The 11,345-nt window shown below is 53.4% G+C and overlaps 4 protein-coding genes across 4 annotated transcripts; 1 reads left to right on the forward strand and 3 right to left on the reverse strand.

Moving 5' to 3' along the window:
- Window positions 1-147: 147 nt before the first annotated feature.
- On the reverse strand, window positions 148-696 carry PG994_014099 (uncharacterized protein; the record flags this gene model as incomplete). Its single annotated transcript, XM_066865508.1, has 2 exons — window positions 148-565; window positions 662-696. 2 exons carry the CDS (start codon window positions 694-696, stop codon window positions 148-150), a joined length of 453 nt encoding a protein of 150 aa, XP_066708637.1.
- A 1,306-nt stretch (window positions 697-2,002) lies between these two features.
- PG994_014100 (uncharacterized protein) lies at window positions 2,003-3,343 on the forward strand (the record flags this gene model as incomplete). The annotated part of the gene is made up of 1 exon (XM_066865509.1): window positions 2,003-3,343. The coding sequence occupies one exon, from the start codon at window positions 2,003-2,005 to the stop codon at window positions 3,341-3,343; it is 1,341 nt and encodes a 446-aa protein (XP_066708638.1).
- Window positions 3,344-5,326: 1,983 nt separating this feature from the next.
- On the reverse strand, window positions 5,327-6,431 carry PG994_014101 (uncharacterized protein; the record flags this gene model as incomplete). Its single annotated transcript, XM_066865510.1, has 2 exons — window positions 5,327-5,635; window positions 6,153-6,431. The coding sequence occupies 2 exons, from the start codon at window positions 6,429-6,431 to the stop codon at window positions 5,327-5,329; spliced, it is 588 nt and encodes a 195-aa protein (XP_066708639.1).
- Window positions 6,432-9,719: 3,288 nt separating this feature from the next.
- On the reverse strand, window positions 9,720-10,911 carry PG994_014102 (uncharacterized protein; the record flags this gene model as incomplete). The annotated part of the gene is made up of 3 exons (XM_066865511.1): window positions 9,720-10,238; window positions 10,347-10,545; window positions 10,631-10,911. The coding sequence occupies 3 exons, from the start codon at window positions 10,909-10,911 to the stop codon at window positions 9,720-9,722; spliced, it is 999 nt and encodes a 332-aa protein (XP_066708640.1).
- Between the last annotated feature and the right edge of the window lie 434 nt (window positions 10,912-11,345).

The following is an 11,345-nucleotide window of genomic DNA, read 5'->3' on the forward strand; positions in this document are numbered from 1 at the left end:
CCAAGCACCGAGCCAAGAGTCAACTGGCTTCAACACCCACCGACTACCGAGCCTCTGGTGCGCCATCGTATCGCTCGGCTTCCGCAACGTGACTCGGAGGATATGCTCCTCCAGCTTGCAAATGGCAATTTGACATCTCAGCCATAATTACTGGATGAGGGCTGGACGTCGAGGAATCGCGACCCATCGAGCACGTCCTTCTATACCAGGTGGTTTTGGATTTCCGATATATCCGCATTTCCCCAAGGTGAGCTTATCCGGGAATGTCACCGATCCCATCTGAAAGGCTGTGCGCTCAAAGTTCCCGAAACCATCGTGTTCCGACAGCCACGGGGCCGACACTATCAGCCTCTGAGGCTCTGCTGCCGCACAATAACGGGCGAGCTGAAACATGACAGATGCCCTAAACCCTAAGGTTGGATCTGGGGCCAGTACGGTTGAGTCGGCGGCTTGAGGCTGGAGAAGGCGCAACCACTCCCATCGTTGTTGACCTTGAGCAGCATCGATATTCATCCCTTCGCCACAGCCTTCAGCTGAACCTCCGACATGTCGATGGTGCCGCTTACTGATATGCGCGTGTGTTATCAGGACGGCGTTGGTTTGTCGGATCTTTACCTCCAGGCCTCAGCGTAGATGATGTGTCCTGGTTGACAGCGCGCACCTGGATCGGGGGATGGCAGCGAATATGTAGACCATCTTGGGATGACGGTTGATATAACAATGACGTCATTGCAATCCTCGATTTCGAGATCTTATGGCACACTCCAAGATCTGTATATAGGCGAAAACGAAGTTGGATGCCGGATTTTTATTGATGTACAATATCCGTATCCTCAGCAAGAATGCGCCGATAGAACATGAAGGTACACAAGTAGGCTAGACAACCAGAGTGCTTCGTTTTGCTCCTCATCGCATGTTTCGTTCCTGGCTCAAGCATTGTATTGAACCGAGTTGAGTAGCTCGCTCAATGACCAAGTACACCGTCAGACCGATTTTGACTGTTTCGACACTGGCATCTCACCTAGCAGAGCTCGAAGGAGACCAGCACATAAGGCGGCAAACATTCAAAGACACATCAATGATCCGAGTCGAAGTTGGTGGCCATGGGTAATTCAGATTGACGTAAGAAATGTTATCAGACTCGCACGCAGCAAGCCAGCCAAAATTTACAGTTGTGATGGTGCCGAGTTGTTGAAACTGGGAAGGGGAACTTGGTCTCCTGATTAAAGTGGAGAGAGTCGCAGTGCAGCTGGGTTGAGCGTTGGCTGGTTGGGTTGGGCAGGACAAGAAGGTCCTTGACTTGGAAGACCCTGGACTAATCAGATCTACGGAGTACAGTAGCACCAAAAGCCATCAGTAAGCAAATGCTGCACTGCACAAAGCTTGTAGAAACCTTGGATGATACCCGTTGCCGAGCTGCATAATTAAGTAGAGACGGTTGCCTACAGTACTCCAGAGGGATTCTTGTGACTTCCATGTCAAAGTCGGTAACCTCCCGCATACTGAGCAGGGCTGTGTTGGCAATTTGAGTGGTGCGACCCCGAAGTCAGCCACTCTCCGCCAGCCACAAGAGCTGAGCCTCTCCAGGGTGTTCATGCCCAATCGAAAAAGGAGACCCGCCGGACGACCCGCCCTGCCGGCTACCCGCCTTACGCGCCATCCCCACCACGAGTACGCGCCCGCCCTCTCTCTCGCCCTGCTGCTGCGAATGACAATGACACAGCGCACCCAGCCCCACCAGTACCGCGGTGAGCCTGGATGGCTGACGATTGACGATGGCCTATTCACAGGAATGGGGAATGGGGAATGGAGCCTCGCACAACTCAACCTGCAGCAGTGATCGTATGGGGGTGGGTTTCCGTGGAATATTTCTTGCCCTGCCCTCTGGGCCCTGACCCAGACTGTTCTTGGATTCTCTCCCTTCCTATTTTCATTTGCTTGCCCAAACACTCGTTACTTTGGCCAAGACACGCGACTACAGTTTCGTTTTGGCATACAGACAATGCCATTCATTCCCAACACCCCGGAGTCCTTGATAGGACGTTCCGACTCCAAAAACCCCGAGACAACATGCAGAGGCATCACTGGTAGCGGCCGTCCATGTCGTCGCCCGCTGGCCTCCTCTTCCGGGGCCTCGCCCAATGCCTCTCCTGCGAAAGGCGGCCGCCAAAACCATTTGCGCGTTGACGACCCAGGTAATCCCGATGCGTACTGCCACCAGCACCGCGACCAAGCCAGCCTTTCGGCGAAGTCGAGTCCTGGCCCGAAGATGAACAACACCCCCATCCTCGAGGATCCTCGCGAGAGTGTAGAAACGCTCATGGACCGCCTCGGCATCGTGGAACAGCAGCAGAACCAATCTCGACCGAGCCACCGGCCGCACTCCTCCCAGCAAGGGCGGCCTGGCAGTCACAGCGGAAACGAGAAGATTGAGCAGCCCTACAGCACGCCCGCCCAATCGTGTCCCCACAGGCGCCCGACCCGACCAAGACTACTGTTTGGCTACTTGTGTTGCTTCCGGATACCCATCGTCGAAGAAGACCGACCGTCGCGACCGTCAGCGATGCCAGTACAACCTGAGCACACAAGCCACGCGCCCGACCGACCATCGTCAAACCAGCACCTACGACCGCCTTCGTCCGCAGCCGGGCGGCCCAGTTTGAGCTCGGCTCCTGCAAAGATGTCTTCGGCCGCTTCGACCAAGTCGCAGACATCGCAATACCTGTCGCTCATCCCGCCCAACACCTCGCCGCAAGTGGCGTCCCACCTCATGGCCGAAATGGCCAAGCCCATCTCGCAGACGGACGAGGCCGGCTACATTTACATCTTCTGGCTGACGCCGGAGTCGGAGCCGGCCGAAGAGCCGGCGGAGGCTGCCCGCTCATTGCTGGCGCCTCCCTCCAGCGGCCGGCAGCGACGGACTAGCGACGCGATGGAGAACTTCGCCATCAAGCGCAGTCCGACAGTCGGGGCGTCCTCCTCTCGCTCCCCCTCGGACAAGAAGACCATCCTGCTCAAGATCGGGCGCGCGAACAACGTGCAGCGCCGGCTGAACGAGTGGAAGCGGCAGTGCGGCTTCAACATCTCGCTGATCCGGTACTATCCGTACGTCTCGTCCGATTCGAACTCGGAGCCGCGCAAGATGCCGCACAGTCACAAGGTCGAGCGGCTGATCCACATCGAGCTCGAGGGCCTGGGCATGCGCGTCAGCGACAAGGGCAACTGCGAGTCCTGCGGGCGCGCGCACAAGGAGTGGTTCGAGGTGGAGGCCAACCGTAAGGGCATCGAGCTGGTTGACGAGGTCGTGCGCCGTTGGTCGGACTGGGACGAGGCGCGGGGCTAAACGGATACGGCGCTATCATTTTATACACTCAGACTAAATAGATTAGATATATAAGGGAGGCGATGCTGGTTCCGACTAGCTCATGATACTTTACATCGCATGGTATGGCATGGTAATGGCGTTTATCGAATTGACATATTTGAGGATTTTCTTCCTCTACACCCTAACACCTTGCGTTCTGTGTTCATGTGACGACTCGCCGTGCTTAATTCCGTTCGCTCAATTGAATTGTTCCACATGCCTCTCAAGTTTAGTGTTATTTGTGATACGACAGACCGCGACATAAGAAGGCAGACCGGATTCCGCTTGACGGAGGAATATGAAAGGTTCATTTCCAATAATCTATCTGGCTTGATCACAGCAACCAATTCCAGGATAAACAAAAGACTATATGGTGCGACCACATTTGAATTATATGCTAACCATCGTATCCATCAACTATCCCCTAAAGCTATCGGGAACCCATGGATCCCATAGAAGCCACATTAGGGGGATGGATTACTCTCTCAGCAGGATTTGATGTATTCGCCGAGTCGACTCCTCTAATTGCATACCCCAAGCAGTCCTCTTCGCCGGCGGCCTCGCCGCGCGTGAGATCGCCCTGCAGCTGGCGGACCGGTTTCGGCTGCACGAATGCCTCTACATCTGCCCGCACCACCACACCCCGCCTTACCAACGGCGACCGGGAGTGATGCGCGGCGTAGCTGGAAGCTACCCCCGGCCCTTCCGGGCCAGGCTCGTCCGCGGGAACAGGGAATCCATTTTCCCTCGCCTGCCGCGCCTTCCGCTACGAGCACGTCTTGACATGCGTTTATTGCGGCGTGTAGATGGTACTGCGCGCCGTGCGCTGTGACTTGGACTTTGGGGTCGCCAGCTTGCCTCAACCCAGGACCAAATCAATCTCTTCCAGGTCAGGATGGTTCTCCCAAGCACTCCTTTCTACAACTCCACGAGCCTGCCTATACGCCACTCCGTCTTCCCATTCGATCCACAGGACTACTACTTAGTCTCTGTAAATATATTCTGCTCGGCTGTCTCTGTCCAGGACCCTTCGGCATATTGCGGCCAGCTCAATCCTCGTACCAACCTCATATTCCGTAGAAAAACGTGAGAAATCATTCTATTAGTGAAGCGGAATGTAACCCAACTTCTTGCCAGTCTGGTCTTCCAAAGAAAGCCTCGGTAAGGGGAATTTATCACCACCAATATTATCCGGGAAATCCCAGCGCATTCTCCGATAAGCCTGCAGCCAGACTCTTGTCGTTCTTCCAAAGAGATACGGCATTTGCGATGGAATAGTGCTATTCCTATTTGAACCCTTCTCGAATGTCTGAAAATGGTACCAAAAATACTCATCGGGAATACTTTCGTGACGAAAAAATGTGCTCTCCATAGTCAACTGATCGTGGTCGGGGTTTTGTTTCAGTTGAACTCAGAAGGTCACTTTTCCAGCCAGCAGGGAGCCGATTGGGATCGTAATGTATGTGCCGATTATGGAACCAGGAAGATATGAGCCGGCCATTATGTCCATACAGGGTATGGCTTGCGTACCATGTTGTGATTGGGTGTGTTTGACACGCATCTGAACGAAAGTAGGGTGAGAGCCCTATCTCGTCCTCGCAACAATCAACAGCACCTTGCCATCCAACCCACGACCATGAAGGCAGGTGAGTAACTGCGTTTCCTGATAGTTGGTCTGGGATGCTTCGTCTCCTTAGATTATTCTGTTCCACACGAGCTGGGCTCCAGCATAGTGCCAGGTCGAAGAACATAGTCGGTAACCCGAAAAGGAAGCCACCATCAAAACCTCGATTGAGGACTGCGAGTATTCCCGATATGGCCCTGAGCGCGTCTGAGTCGTAAGTCATGTCTCTGGAGTTGTAGTGGAATACAATTGACGCATAAACCTCCAGGTCTGGTAGGCCGTGAACGGTGAGGGGTGGTCCATCCTTCCTAATTATCTGTACTTCCATAGAGTGCTGCTCATCCCATGTCCCGCAGCACCCTATCGTCGGCGAAGATCAACTTTCGGGCGCTCATCTCGTATTCCTGAAAGGTCCAAGCCCGACCTGCGTATACAGTATTGGAAGTTCTGTCCTGGTCCCAACGGTCGGTTAACTGAATGAGGGTTTGCTCAGCGATGGTGAACAGGCGTTGATTCGGTATCCGAGGCGCAGCACCTGACACACCGGGTAGCCCGTGTTCACCGTCCGCTGCAACAATGGTCAGTAACGCACTCCCGTATATGTCTCCCATCCTGTCCATCTCCGTGACCTTAGATTCCTCGTCGTCCTAAGGAATGCATAGTGTATCCGCCCATAAGTAGCGTTCTTCCGAGATCACGAGAGCAAGTCGGTCCTTTATATCAGGCTGATCGAGGCTTCCGGGTTTCTGCAGATCCGGCAGTGCCGCCTTGCGTGTCTAGTACCTTAGTTTCTTACCCCACCGATAGCTCAAACATATGTAGGAGTCACTTTCTTCGCCTAGTACGGAGGCAGCTGAGGCGTGTATCGATCAGCCAAGCAGGCTTTATCTGACGGATCCTCCACGGCTTGGCACAAATATGACCGTGTTCACCGATGCACCGATGCTTCCAATAATTGATGGTTTCCATTTCGAAATAATAGTTCCTTACAAGTGAGTAATGTGTTGGATGGTCTGCGATATCAACTCCTTTGACAATACCTAACTCGAAGCCAGTCCACAATACTGGCTCGCAAATAAAATTCAGGTTTGACCTAGATCTTTGAATGTCTATTTTCCTGTTTCTGTATTGACGGAGTTGTTGGAATACGTCGTCGTGAGCTACGCAATCCATGGCTAATATCTCATCAATAGCGAGACCAGTTTGATAGAACTTGACTTCTCCGTCTGTGTCTGCCTCGGTGACAGCAGCCTTGAGGGTGGCACATACTGAACACGAACCACGACCCCCATCTAGCTCTATCGGGGCCTGTTCAAGAGCTTGTTGATGATGCTCCTCGCAGAGACGCTCACTTGTATCGGCAACCCTCGATTCCTGACAGGGTTCCGATTGTTGTTGAGACTCTAAATCGATGTGATCCTTTGATTCTCGAAAAGTCTCCATCTCAATTATGAATGTCTGAAGGTGAAAGAGCGGACTGAAAAAGAACGTGTATACTAATTTCTCAAAGAAGTGATAAGTGGTTTTCTGATGCCGAGATCGTCTAATTGAACGACGGATGGACTGGAGAAGGTGTTTCAATCGAGGTCTCGCCGGGTGGATTATATACGAACTACCTATCATTTATGGATCCTTGTCCGTATATTTCATGTCAGCTTTCGGTTCTTTCGGGAGTTTGACATACCGCTTTCTGCACATCCGTGAGGGAAGGCCCCTTTACCGCTCCTTTACTGTCCGCCGGACTCACCACCTAATCAATACAGTAAGCCTTCGTGGTACATGGAGACGGGAAGAAAGCCCCAGAATCCTCGCGCACATTCACACATGACCCACTAGGCCTCAAAAACTTCACCAGTCCGCACTGCGAACCTAGAGCCCGCCTGGCGTTCCGGCACCGGTATGGCGCGCAGAGCAATCCGGCCAACCCGGGCCGGCAGGCGGCGGGACTCCGGAACCTAAGTAGATGCAGGCGTCGAGGGGCTGCGGTCGATGGCGTGCGGGGTGGCGCTCGAGGGAATTTTGGCGATGCGGGTACGTGGCTCGTCCTAGTATGTTCGTTATTACGTAAACTATCAAAGAGCCGGACTACACTTCGGAATAGGGATCACGGCCTCCGGCTCTGGGGAAAGCATGACAACGGCCTGCTATGATCGCAGCTGCTTTCACATGACTGCGCGTTATCTTCATATTGGCATCCTCGAGTAACCTGCCTGTCGACAACTACACTTCCCCATAGATATAACCCCTTTTACAACCAAACGCCCCCTAGGCATCCACTCCTGGATGTTACAATCAATATCATCATCGGCAACTATCGCCATGAAAATTTATTATCACCACCTACGATACCGTCACTGGCCATTGACATCACCGCAACGAGCCACCTAGTGTTACCAATATAATATCGGGAGCAGGTGGTTCAGGATGTGGTGGACTTCAAAACTGACTTCGACTGAAAAGTTTGCTCTAGCCCAAGGATGGGGTTTGCGTTCAGCAGAGGCCAGGGAGACATGTTTAGAGCCATGGGATGACTGAGGTATAAAACCGTGACAGTATGCAGTCAAACTCGCCTTTGTATAACGACCGTACCGCCAATGGAAAGCCACTCAAGGGGCTTCACTAACTTTTCGGAATGAAAAGTCTGAATGAGAAAGTAGAGTCCAGATAAAATGGAAGTATGGGTCAAGACCATGTGGAGAAGCAATAATTTCTGCCGCCAGCAGTATAAGAAGGCCACTCGCCCGCCTTCTCGTCTGACTTGATTCCTTCCCTCAGGCTTTCCCCTCGGTCTCAAGTAAGACCTTGAACTGCGATCGCCATCCCGCTTGCACTGTTGGCCATCTATCAACGAGGTATGGGTTAGCCTCATGGGCAGTGGTGTAAGCTGGATGGTCCGTCACTCCTTTAGTTTTGCATTTCATGCCTTCGAAATTCTGCACTGGATCTTATCGACGAGGTTTACATGTATGTCCAACCCCCTTCTGTTCGCTTTGATCTCCTCTCAACGCTAAATTGACCATCTTTGCCGCATCAGTTCATACACGACCGTGTCAAGTGGGTATATTGGATCTTGGAGGATCTTGGGCGGACCAAGTGTGCTGCTGCGCACCTTCCCCGGGCAGGCACGCGTTTGGCAATCGTGCACCTGCCGCAACTTCCAGCAAAAGCTTCACATTCAAACTCACAGGCCAATCGACTACGCCAAACGGCCAAGTTGACGAGGGCCCACACCGACGGAGATCAGACGGGATCCGGTGTTTCCACAATGGTATGGTCTATGGCAACGTCGAGACAGGGAAGAGGGACCCATATCCGGTCATTAGGCAGAAACACAGGGTATCATAACGCGCTTGCTGAATTTGACCAAATCAAGCCATTTGACTGTTTCCGGCAACCATGCCCGCCCGGCGTAGAAAGGTAGAGTTGTAAGGGAAAGTTCGTTCTTCCCTGGGCTGGGGGCCACCACCTTTTATACCAGCAGTGCCAGACCCAGACCCACCCATCCACTCGCCACGCTACGCAACACACGCGCATCCTGGACTACCACACCTAATTGACATGCTCGTGATGCGATCTCCATGTAAACTGTCAATAGAATTAATCAATATTATAATCCATGACCCAAGATAATTCTTCGCATGTGATGGGTCGTCCGTTCACGGGGTCTTAATGGTGTATTGCCGAGGCTTCCATGTGAAACATAAAGTCGCTGGGAGCGAAAACGCTGGACAACGTGCCCGAAAGACAGGCTGCCAAGGGTGTGGGTTGTGCTGCACCGAACACAGAGTTGACAAGTTCCTTGAAAGAGTCGCGACTTTGGCTTCAACGAGACATTGGGTTTCAGGAACTGCGCTAATACCTTCAAGATCATCCTCAACATTGGCAAGGGAGTTGGATAGCTGTCAGGCGAGCGGATGGCGTGGGACAGTAGCTCAGTGGACGGCAGTAGATCGAATGGCGCTGTTTAGTTGACTGGCTGCAAAAAAGCTGCCTGACGACTGGATGACTGGCAACGAGACAAATGGTGACGAACCGAACTGAAGCTGATACCCAACTGAACAGTCGACTGGCGATGTAATAACTGGTGGTGGTTGACGATTCGAGTAGCGCTACTATCATATCTCCTTGGGAATCATAGGGATATGCAAGAATACCCTATGTAATGAGACAAGCGGATGGCACCATGGCGCTTGAGTGAACCAGGTAAGACTAGGTCCAACCAGATCTTGGATTGGAAGACGGTTCCGGCTACTCGTACGGATCCGTTAACGGCGAACATGGCAGTGTTCACTCGGGGTGCCGTAGCCGTCCACGAAGAACGCGAAATACGTAACGTATACAGCCAATAACCTTGTCAACACAGCAAACACGGCCATGACACAGACCTGGACAAAGTCGTGCCCCTGAACTCGATCCGTGGTTACGGCGGACAAGGGCCCGCTGATGCTGGCCGGATATCCCCGTCTAATTGAATTGAACACGCCGAGATGGGAATGGACGCCGAGCGCTATGCTTTCTGTATTATCATCTATCATTGTTATCAATTAGCTATAAAGCCCGCCAAGGCGAACAACCCAGATGGATTACTAAGGGCAGAATATTAGATATGTGCAAGGTAACTCAATCAAGACGCGGCGCCAAAGGGTATCTACCAACGCATCAAAATCCACAAGCGCATCGGGAGCTGGGGCTCGTTTTCCCAGGGGAAACGGAACCCCGCTCGAAAGTGTTTCATTGTCGGTAGCTCGGTAGCTCCGACCTGAAATTCCCGGAGTCCATCTCATGCCGTCCCGGAACGACAGTAGCCGATGTCGGCACCGGGGAGGGAGTCGACTGGGGCGCCTCGTGCTTGATCCTAGCATCCCAGTAGGATGCGTCGCCTGCCCCGTATGCGCTTGCCGGCTGACCGCCGTAACCTATACCGCCGGTGCCATTCTGCAGTACCCCCGGCGATGTCTGGTTCTGAGCCATCATGGCGGTTGGTGCCGACGCCGGCGCCGGCCCTGCTGGGGCAGATGTCATCGGCAGCTCGGACTTGCCACGAGGACTCCCGCTACGCTTCCGTCGGTAGAGGAAGAACGCGAGGAATCCCAGCAGCAGCACTCCGACGCCGACGCCGGCACCGATTCCGCCGCTCGCTCCTGCTGATAGGCCGTGGGGGCTTAACCCGGTTTCGGACGGCAGTGGTGGAGGCGCATCTCCTGAAGATGCGGAGGCCGTAGGTCCTGGCGTTGGTGCTGATGTTGGTGTCTGAGCTCAATTAGCATCATGCTCCACACTCCAAGCTCTCAGTCAATTGACCCAACCTAATTCGGCCAGGGAAATTGGCCGAACGCGAATATGATTAGTCGGACATACTGGGGTCTGGTAAACCATGGCTATAGCGAATAGATGCTCATTGGGCGCTTGCTTCGGTTGAATGTTCCTCTGTGTGTTGGCTTGAAAGTCTGTCAAGGTGATGGTGGGTGACCCCGAGGTCCCGTGTTTTGAGATACATCGGAAAAAGTCGAGATGTGGCATATCTAAGGGCTCAGGCACGCAAGAGAATTGATATGCGCTGTGGTAGTAATAATCGTCGAGTCAGCATCGTGTAATTGCAAACAACAGTGTCGTGGCATAGATCTGGTGTGCAAGGCACATACGTAGGACAACACGTAACGGCGGCGTTGGTGACGCTGCTATCTGGACAGGCGCGCGTGTAGTTTGGTGGGCACTGCGAGCCGACGTATGTTCCCGTGGGATCCCCCGTCGAAGGGAAGCAGTTGTTCGTCTGCGAAGGACCTCCCAGCACGGTCCGCGCATCTCTTTGCGGCCCATTGTAGCTCCAGATCCACCAGTCGCCCTTGTTGAGACATCCCGCTTTGCTCGGCACCCAGTTCCCAGGCAGCGACGGTGCGGCTGTGGTCGTGTCAGGCGATGACATCCTTTCCCGCCGCCTGTACTCGGAAGAGAGTGTAATTGTTATTGACTTTCTGGACGGAAAGAAGAAAGCCACAGGCGATGATCGATAAGTCAGTGTGTCGAGGGGGTAGTAGGTCTCGATCAATCCACCGGTTCGGAGGACGGGTGCTGTTGGCCAGTAGAAGTAATGAACAACAGTAACACGAGCTGAGAACTGAAGGCTGTAGGGGGAAAGCTGACAGTGCCGGCAGATATCTAGCAGTCATTGCTTTTGATCTTAAGGGCGATCGCGTCATTGGCGCAGTCCCGCTGCTCCTACTGTTGTTCCTCCTGGCACCTGCCCCCTCGACATGGCACATGGGACAATGTCATTGGTTCTGCCGTGCTTCAACAATAAGAGAGCCAATGCAGATCCAGGTCCGCAATGAGACTTGGCGTCATTTCTCGTGGGTCTAC

The sequence above is a fragment of the Apiospora phragmitis genome (assembly GCF_038363925.1).
Source record: "Apiospora phragmitis strain CBS 135458 chromosome Unknown utg000013l:1.0-2965645.0:1.0-2969333.0, whole genome shotgun sequence".
Lineage (NCBI taxonomy): Eukaryota > Fungi > Ascomycota > Sordariomycetes > Amphisphaeriales > Apiosporaceae > Apiospora > Apiospora phragmitis.